This window comes from Poecilia reticulata, linkage group LG3, assembly GCF_000633615.1.
Source record: "Poecilia reticulata strain Guanapo linkage group LG3, Guppy_female_1.0+MT, whole genome shotgun sequence".
Taxonomy (NCBI): Eukaryota; Metazoa; Chordata; class Actinopteri; order Cyprinodontiformes; family Poeciliidae; genus Poecilia; species Poecilia reticulata.
The window spans coordinates 25,481,886-25,491,597 of record NC_024333.1 but is presented as its reverse complement, the minus strand read 5'-3'; the positions used below and the strand labels follow the sequence as shown (position 1 = coordinate 25,491,597).

General features: G+C 36.6%; 1 protein-coding gene across 4 annotated transcripts in view; it reads left to right on the top strand.

Annotated features, from left to right (window-relative positions):
* Positions 1 to 9,712, top strand: part of adcy7 (adenylate cyclase 7) — a 43,445-nt gene that overhangs the window by 25,737 nt on the left and 7,996 nt on the right. For 3 of the 4 annotated variants that reach the window (XM_008405549.1, XM_008405547.1, XM_008405548.2), the window contains exons 12-18: positions 788 to 976; positions 1,214 to 1,260; positions 3,524 to 3,583; positions 4,346 to 4,423; positions 7,037 to 7,106; positions 7,996 to 8,093; positions 8,294 to 8,375. In XM_008405549.1, the coding sequence (XP_008403771.1) occupies positions 788 to 976; positions 1,214 to 1,260; positions 3,524 to 3,583; positions 4,346 to 4,423; positions 7,037 to 7,106; positions 7,996 to 8,093; positions 8,294 to 8,375 (624 nt within the window). The remainder of the gene's footprint in view (positions 1 to 787; positions 977 to 1,213; positions 1,261 to 3,523; positions 3,584 to 4,345; positions 4,424 to 7,036; positions 7,107 to 7,995; positions 8,094 to 8,293; positions 8,376 to 9,712) is intronic. The other variant, XM_008405550.1, reaches the window with a different exon arrangement.

Here is a 9,712-nt window from a genome sequence, read left to right as displayed (position 1 = left end):
TCCTGACCCCACAAAGGGACAAGGGTGTAAGAAAATGGATGGATGGATGGATGGGTTTCCACACTTTTGAAAAGGAAAATCTGGGGAAAAAAAAAAAAGAAATTTCATGAATTTGTATTTATGCACCTGAGTTAACCGTTGTAGAGTCCCGTTTTATTGCAATCCCAACTACAAGTGTTTTCGGGGTAAGCCTCTTCCAKATTTGGAAACCGCCTTTCTTTACAAAACAGCTTGAGATAAGTCAGATTAGCCTCTGAAAATAGCTTTTCGTTGTGGATATAGGCTGGACCTCCTCAAAGCATTCTTCCTGACCTGTCTGCTGTATTCTTTGGTCTTTATGTTTGTTCATTAATATTAAAATTGCAATGAAAATACATTTGTTGTTGTAATGTGACAGAATGTGGAAAAAACTTGTCAAAKAAGCATTTAAGTTCCATTTGTTCTGTTGTTTCAAACGTTCAGGGGGTTGATTTTAATTTGTTTTCCTTTGAAGAAGATGTGACTAGTGTTTACTGTGCAGCAAAGCCTATTATATTAGCTTGCTTAGAACAAAAGGTGAAAAATGATTTTTAGAATAAAAGGTGAAAATTATACTGTTTGAACCACTGGAAACAGTAGTATTATTGTTTTCTTTAGCTGAACGCTTTGGCGATAAGTTGCATCAGTAATTCCTGTAGAAGYAAAAAGAGAATCTTCCTGAGAAATTATTAAATCCCTGGAATTTCGAAGTTACATATGATGCATACATTAAATGCTAAATAACTTCTCTGCCTGTTTGTGTGTGAAGTCGAAGGATCCATCGCAGAGCACCCGGATTACTGCTAAACCCAGGGTGAATGATGGACTGAAGATGAGGGCGTCGGTCCGTATGACCCGCTACCTTGAAACCTGGGGGGCCGTCAAACCATTTGCCCACCTGCAGAGCCGGGAGGGCTTTATATCTGAAAGCATTGTTTCCACAAAAGGACGGTTCAAGGTTAGCACACTAGATTTATTTTTGAATATTTTTTGCATTATTAGGAAAAACATAAGGTAAAAAAAATTATATTTTTACCTAAATATTCAGAAAAATTGTAATCACATAGTCATTTATGTTAAGCTGATATTTTTCTATTTATTCCTGTTTATTCATGAAGTTGAATTGTTCCATAAAGCAGAATATTGATATCCTTGAATTTTGTTATTATTTTAATTCTGTTCCCATCTTCTTCAGGACATCCCTTTACGAACCTCACTCGCYGACTCCAAGAAAGCTGACAGGTAAGGAAAAGTTCAGATGCTTAAAGTATTTCGCCGAGTAATTTATGTGTAATGCAATGAAAAGAGAAATTATGGATGAATCGAGCTTCCCCCACAGATTCCCTCTGAACAGAATGACAACCTGGTTTTTAGTTGTACTTGATGCGGATGCTGCAGATCAGAATCGTACTTACCAGCAACATTCTCGTCATTCCTGTCWTTTTGGTGTGTTTTTATATTTCAGTAACTATATTACGCATTTCTGCACAAAGTGCCACAAGTATCTGTATTCTAGTCGTCACSATGTTCTTTGAAATTGTAATATAAAGAGCGACTCTCAAAAGTGCAGGTTTTTGAGACCTCGATCAATAATCTTTAAGCTTCTTACACCCTTAATGCGACATGTATCCTGTCCAGCGCTGTTGAGAAAAATAATTTTTTTGAGGGGAACGATCAGGTGCAAAATGACRTTGGAGCCGTATTAGTGGTGTTTTCACTTTGTAGCCACTTTTCTTGCATGTGTGATAGTCATTTATGRTAATATYGTGTTTGTGCTGTGGTGCTRCTCTGTGGTTTAAGGTTTTCTAAAAATTCATATGTGTGAAAACATTTTTATTCTTTGCAAGGCAACAAAGGTGAACCCCACCGCCCCCCCAAAAAACCYSTAGCTGTAATTGCAGCTCAGTATAAAGTGTTGACTCAAGAGARATGAAATGAGATAAAATCTGCAAATTCATTTTTTTCATAAATAATTTGAAAGTTATTTATTATTTTCTGTCCARTACACAATTATGCCMCATTTTTTAKTCAGTCTATCATAGAAAATAAAATAGAACATTAAAAGGGAATGYATTTGTTCTCTGTAGTTACAAAACAAGCATCAAGTATAAATAATGTTACTGYTGAAAGAGATGAAGCTGGGTTGAAGGTTGATGTGGGTTAATGCGYTGTCCGTTGTTTTGACACAATAGATGACTGCCYKGCATTCTTCTGTGTTKCTGCTTTACTTTCATATTTGCATTGCTCTATCAGGTAATCTATGATGCTTAAATCTTCTGGCATATCAGGCTGTTTTGTGCAGTTTCATTAGGAGTACACTTCAAAATTTTAAGGTTTGCATTTATCYGTGCGTTATAGACAAATGTTACCACAGAGAAGCACATGTATTTATAATTAGCAGGCTGGAAAATGTAGGGTTGCTACTTAATTTTGCACACACATTCACATCTCTTCTCAAATCTTCCATCTTTTATTTACTTATGTAAACTTCATGGCCAACTACTTAAGGTCTTGAGGACTGTCCACACTGAGCACAACGAATGTAACTACAGCTATAAATTTGCCGATTGTTGTAAGGAACAACTGAAGTGGATACACTCAACATAACTATACGAACAATATTGCCACAATGAAATYCTTGAAGGTTTGCATGGGTATATTGTGTATATTCTACAAATATGTTGTCGCATTGGCCCAATGATGAAGTTACCTGTTGTTCAGGCGCTCTGTCTGGACCAACGAAGAGTCATTCACCTCATTATATCAAATGTTTGGAGTGGCCAACATAGCTGCAAGATTAAGCCCCGACTTATGAGAAATTTAGCTGCTAATTATTTAAACACATAAGGGCAATAATGAACTAATGRTAGAGCATTGAACTTTCAGCCCTAGAGGGTCAAATTATCATTAAATGGGGAAAAAAGACCTTGACATACAGCTTTAAAAACCTCTGGAGATTTTTTTTAATTAATGTTTGCRTGGGAGAAGACCTAACAATGCACGTTACTCTATAGATACCACCCCAACCATGAAACAAGGTGGTGGTAGAATCATGCTGTGGGATGCTTTCTTTGAGCAKAGGTGATGAAGCTAAATACAGGCATATACTGGAAGAAAACCTGTTAAGAACATGAGTAACATTTGAGATGTGGGTTGACCTTCCAGAAGGTCAAAGATATAAACGGTGTAGTMMGAGCAACAAAAGATYGGGTCAATCACAGTTCAAATCTAAGTCCATTTAGGAATAATTTTGCTTTCTCCTGGYAATTGTTGACTTTTACAGAGCATGAGCTAGTTTACAGTTCAGTTTTTAATTGCAATGTGTGAAAATTAAAACAAAACACAAAAAAGGTACATGAGGTAAGAATCCCTTTTTCTTACCTGGAACAGATTGAAAGCCATTAATTTTTCTTGTTTAGATTTTCCTGGTTAGACCTGCTCGTTGTGTGTTAGCTGCGCTCTTGTAATACATTTGTATTTTTGTCTTACTGTTGGATCCCACCAGCTTTGATGAGTCGCTTGAAGAGCCATTCTCCTTGTCCACCCCTCAACTCAGCAACCATAAGTGAGTGGGGCTTTTATGACCCACAGGCTCCTCAACCCAATCAGTGCAGTAGTTCTCAGCCTCCAGGCTTTTTCCACAGCCTACAACAATGCGGGCTTTCCTTTTTTGCTGACAAAAAAAAATCCCTTAGATGTTAGTTTTTTCATTAACTTTTTTTTTTAGCTTCTAAAGCTTTCCCTTTAATTGTTTAAGTACTTAACCTTACTCTGGTACTGCTCCTCACCACCTATAAAAGCTGTGGTGTTTTGATCCTCAGGATGAGAACTACTGTTTTCTAAATATTTTTGCTCTCCCTACACTAACCAATTGAGTAGTAAAATGTTATTTTCTTCATCTCACTAACGTCTAACTCTTTTTAGCAGGGCACCACATAACCATAAGTGCTGTAGWCTCAGAGTAGTGGACTGACATGCTGCTATTAACACTGACCACCTATCTGGGCTTGTTTTGTATCAAGGTCTGCAGATCTCTCTGAGTGTTTCCTTCCTGATCTAGTTGGGGAATATGGCAGAAACACACCGAGTTCCTTTGGGATAGATTAACACGCCGTGTCATGCATCCCGAACTGCCCCCATAAACTCTCTCATMGATACAAACTAKATTTCTCTTTTCTCACTAATGTTCTTACCTAGTAACCAAACTGTGTTCAAAATGAACCTAAATGCAGATTTAGTGTTCCTTGATTTTGTTCGGATGTGGCTGCGTGTCTCAAAGTGTGTCCGGTTGCTGCTTCCTAATTATGTCTTGTGCTCTCTGGTGCAGGATCAAATCCCAGAGGACTAAGTTTGATGAGCAGCTGCACAACGAGATGACCACTGCAATAGATGAACTCAGCAGCAAGTAGGCCGCTCATTCTAMAGTTTATTTATTTATGTATGTAAATGTATGCATCGCTTCATGAAAAGTATCTCATTAAGCAGTTCTGGTTTAGGTTTAATTAAGAAATGCTAGCATACGATAGGTTTATGCCTGGCAGTGTTAATGTGTAGATTTGAATATCCTGGTGTTATAAATTGTAATTGAATAAACAAACAAACAAACAAACAACAAAAAAAACCTTAAAGTCTAGGAGATTATATATTTGCAAAAGTCACATAGACTGAACTGACTGGCGTCCCATTGGATGTACAATACAAAGCTTTTGCCTGCAGTGAAGCAGCAGCTGCTCTGAATCTGCATGAATTTGATTATGGTGCATCAGGTTCTTTATTAATGTACTGTGTTGAGTCTGGAGTTGATTCAGAGATAAATATAGGTTAAAGATTTGCTATTTTATTTTTGCAGTCACATAGTGGCCACATTTTTACCTGAGGGAGAAAAATATACATGKGCACCTTAGAAAACATTTGTTTAGTGTATTCTGTATTTACATGAAGGATGCACATTTTATATGTAAATTGTTTATAGCCTTCTACTATATGTATGTTTATGATAAAGMATCTTCCCCCCTTATAGATTTTCTCAGTTTTTACTCTTTTGTCATATTTAAATATTTCAGATTATGAAATACATTTTATTAGTAAATGCAAAAMGCATTTCTCAAATTATGATTTCTTTTATTAAGGAAAGAGGCATCCTAACCAGCCTGGCACTATGTGCAATAGTAATAAACGACACTTTGTAACATCATGAATTTTAGTAGTTATACTGCCAGATCTATAGTATAAATACTACAGATATAAGCACTACAGTCATCACCTATCTCATTTAAGGTCAGAGGTAGCAATTCAAGTCAGAAAACCTGTTTGAAGACTCGAGATGAGTAGGCCAAATTTCACCAGCAGTGATCTMAATCAGTCTTTGCTAGTTATTGCCAACGCTTCATGGTAGTCGGTGGTGCCAAGCCAACCAGTTACGTTTCCAAGGCAATTACTGTTTTTTTTTCTTTCTTTTTTTTTTTTTTTACAAAGAGCTTATTTTGTTTTGGCTACTTTGTTTTCTCCATAACTGAAATAATCATTTATTTTGTATTTACTCAGGTTGTATTTTTATGATGTCAAAATTAGATAATCTGAAAAATGTCACTGACTAAACTTGCAAAAACAGCATAACCCTGTTATGCAATGAAATAACCAGAAAATGCTCAGAGCTGCASATAGTAGAAAGATGGAGCAAGAATCTACAGATGGCTGTGTTATTTAGAAAGATTTATCAAGAGCTCTGAAAAATAATCCACCCATGTAGTGATAAGAAAAACACTAAACATGATTGACCTCCACATTCCAATTATTGTGTTTGGTGATTTGCTGTGCTGATCTTGTAGATTACATGTAGGACGTGTGTTCAAACGCTGCAGATAAAACACATATACATGGTGCTGCTGCCATGAAAGGACAGCAGGCTTTTGATCCACTYCTCAGAAATGATGCATGCCGTTTTTGTTGGCTGATCATTAAGTAACACAACCTGATGACGTGATGTTTTCTTGGCGTTCTTTGCAGTATATCTTTGGCTGATCCTTTAGGTATGAATCACTTTTTGTGACAATGAAAATTGCCTTCTGATGTGATGTGAATATAAATCTCCAGAAGGTGGAAAACAGCCCACAATTAAAAAGATGGAAATTGCAGAGAAGGCTCACTATGTTCAGCTCAGCTGAAGACATGATTTCACATTTGGAGAATTTTTATTTTTTATGCAAATACAGGTTTGAAATAAAATGTGAGAAAACTGCTCTGCCTGGCCCAGTCACCATGAGCACAGCYTCGTCTGCAGCAGATGAAAAACTATGAAGTTTTGCTTAATTAGCTTTTAGCAGATAGGAAATCCGAGCCACTTTTTTGTTGTTTAAAAGACAGAAATCTTTCTAGGGTGTAAGGCAGATTTTTCTCTTACTGAAATGTTTTCTTGCATGATGAACAGAAATTAAGATGCAAAGTTGACTTTCCACTTTGTCAGGTCACTAACAATTTGCCGATTTACCAACTACATGCTATTACAAGTGCAACAATCTGCAATTATGTGGCTTTCTTTCAAAATTGCTGCTATTTGTCAAGTACTTTGTTTATGGCATGGTGTGGGAACAATCACCTCATCTTGAGCGTGAACAAAATAAGAGATGATTGTAGATTTCAGGAGAACCTGCAATATGTCCATCATGGGAGAATAARTGGAGGACTATAAAAACCTCAGTATTCGGCAAGACAACAGGCTCAACGTGAGCGAAGCTGCATAAAAAMTGAGAAAAAGCGGACTGTACTTCTTGAGGAAGCGTCGGTTCTTCAGATGCTTTATCAAAGGAAGAACACAATTCAAAAACAGAGCGTCTTCAGTCAGAGGCTCCTTTAACGCTGACTGCTGCAGAAGGTCATTTTTGGTCAGGGTCGTCTCCGTTAAAAGAGACTCTTTTGGATCAACTTGTTCAAGTTCCTACAGCCTTTATTTTTCTGGGGTTTAATTAAGCGTGTTAGAATGCAAAAGAATAATCAGATCTCTTTTCTTCTCTTCTCGCAGGCAGTGGTCGAAGTCTGAAGAGAGCAGAAGGGTAGCCTTGTGGTTTCCAAAAAAAGAATTAGAAAAGCAGGTGGGTTTGACTTTGGTTATTAAAATCATTAATTATTTTTTGCATTAATACAACAGCATAAATAGTGGTTTTATTTTATTTTGGACAAATAAAAAACAAAATAAATGGGATTTATTTTGGATTTTCTCTCATCCACAAAGAGGCAAAAATAAGAGGACTTARATGTACCTTTTCGCCTTCTATTAAATTTAATCTGGTGATTGCAGGAGTTGATTAATTTGGAGGCAATCTGGAGGTAATCTGCTTAATCTCTGTCTCATGATTTCACATTTGAAACACCCATCTGTATCCGACCTCAACTGTCTGACCAAAACGGTTCCTCTTTTGATAAAGGTGAATAATTAATGGAGTTGGTGAAAACCCAGCACAACCTAACCTGGAAGACATAGAAACACTAATGCTGTTGTCCTAGAGAAGGATGTTTAACTATGACACAGAGTAAAATTTGCATCTGCCCACAGGCGCAAGCCAAAAAAAACTTCAGGGGAATTTTTTTTTTTTTTTTTTACCAGTCAGAACAAAGAGCGAACTGTTTGACTGTTTCAGATCTAAACACACTACTCCAGGTATCRAGCACAGTGGTGGCAGCATCATGTTTTTGGTCTGGTTCTTTGCTCAAAGTGGGTAGAATGAAGAAGAYGGAGGACTACWTCCAAATGTATTAACTTCACCTTGAGTCAACAGGTGGAGAGTTAAAATGTGGAGATAATTCTGTTTTCTAACATACMGCAAAACTTGTTTTGGAGTGGATAAACATTWAACTGAGGTTGCATAATCATTCCTCTGAGGAAAAGAATCCAAATGCATYGTTAAAAACCCCAAAGCCTCATTCAAATGTGTATGTAAACCTGAAAAACAGAGCAGCATTTTCCTCTTTTCCTCTCCTTAGTACCGATTCTTGGATTTGCCGATGTTCAAGCACTATGTGGGATGTGCAACCTTCATCTTCCTCTGTATCTTTGTAATTCAAATGCTTGTCACAAAGGAGTAAGTAAAACCGTATTTCCATTTTCACTAAAAGTCTGTTCTACCCTCATTGTGCTAAACTCTGAAAGAACAACACAAGACTTTTGTTGTCTTGTGCTTTTCAGCGATTTAGTCAGTTGCTATTGTTTCAAAGAAAACCATAAAATTAAACCTCTTTGAATGAAAAAAAAAATTCTAACTGATTTTGTCTCTATCMAAAGGAAGCAGGGGTGGACATACTTTGGAGTGTTGGTTTCTATTCTGGTGGTGATTTTGGCCATCTGTTATGTGGGTCATCTGCAGGTCAGTATGATTAACTGTTTAATGTACACATTTTCAGGCCATGTTAGAATGTGGGTTTGAAGAAAATGGAAAAGATCTGTGCATTGCTTGCTACCACCTAGATCAGGGGTGTCCAAAGTCGGTCCTCGAGGGCCGGCATCCTGCATGTTTTAGTTCTCTCTCTGGTTTTACACACCTGGATCAAATGATGGCTCGTTAGAAGCCCTAAGAGGACTATTGACAAGCTGTAAAGGTTGTTGCTACCACCAGGGAGAGAACTAAAACGTGCAAGAYGCCGGCCCTCGAGGACCGACTTTGGACACCCCTGCCTAGATGGATAATGTAATGAGATGTAATTCTGGTGTTTTGTTTCATTGTGACCTGGCCCATTTCTGCAGTACATGTGCATGACTGAAGTGTTTTGCTCTTGACCACTCAATATCCTTTTGAATTAAAAGGAAAATTTAATGTGAAATCTTTTCCAGATTCCTGCTCTGCTTTTGTGCTAATGTCATACAAGAGAATCTTATACAGAAATAGTGAAGACTTGATAAAAAAATAATTTTAATGGGAATGCATCTGCGGCAGCATTCTCCCCCCATTTTGCTTTCTAGCAATTATCTTCCAGAAGTGAAGTGCAGATGAAATTTAAAATCACAAGCCTTGCTCAATACTGAAAAGGGAATATTAAAGTTTAAGGATGTCGAGTGCATTTGGACATATTTAACCGCTTTCGCTAATGTCCTTAAAAATATCCTCAATAAACCTGTTAGACTAACCAGATCAAGCTTTTATTAGTTCATTACTGATTTTTGTGACACAAAGAGCTGAAAGATGAAGGTCTGTTTAAATGTGTCGAATTAGCTCTTAAATGAATTATTTAACAAATTCAGAAATTACTAAATGCTTTTAAATAATCCTCAGTTAATCCATAGTTAATTAACATTAGTAATCTTGAACAATTTCAGCCTGGAGATAATATTTTATCTACAATGACAGATTGTTTGCATTCTGTCTCCAACTTTCTTTAGTACTGTATATAGAAAGTTAGCAAGTGACACCGAACATGTTGGCAATGTGGGTAAAGAGTAAAAAAAAAATAAACTTAGCAAAATGTTGTCACCAATATTTGCAAAAAAAACATTATAGCTTACAATGTGAATAAGCACATTGCCTGTTTGTTTGTTCAGTTTCTCTAAATATGTGACTAATGTTATCGATCAGAACTCAGAATTTAAATTCATAAAGTCATTTCTTTGAACTCCAGAGTTGAAATATTTAGATAAAAGTTAAATTGTTCATCTTCAATCAAATTTGAGTGTTTTATTACCTATTCATAAAATTGCATTACTATAGTT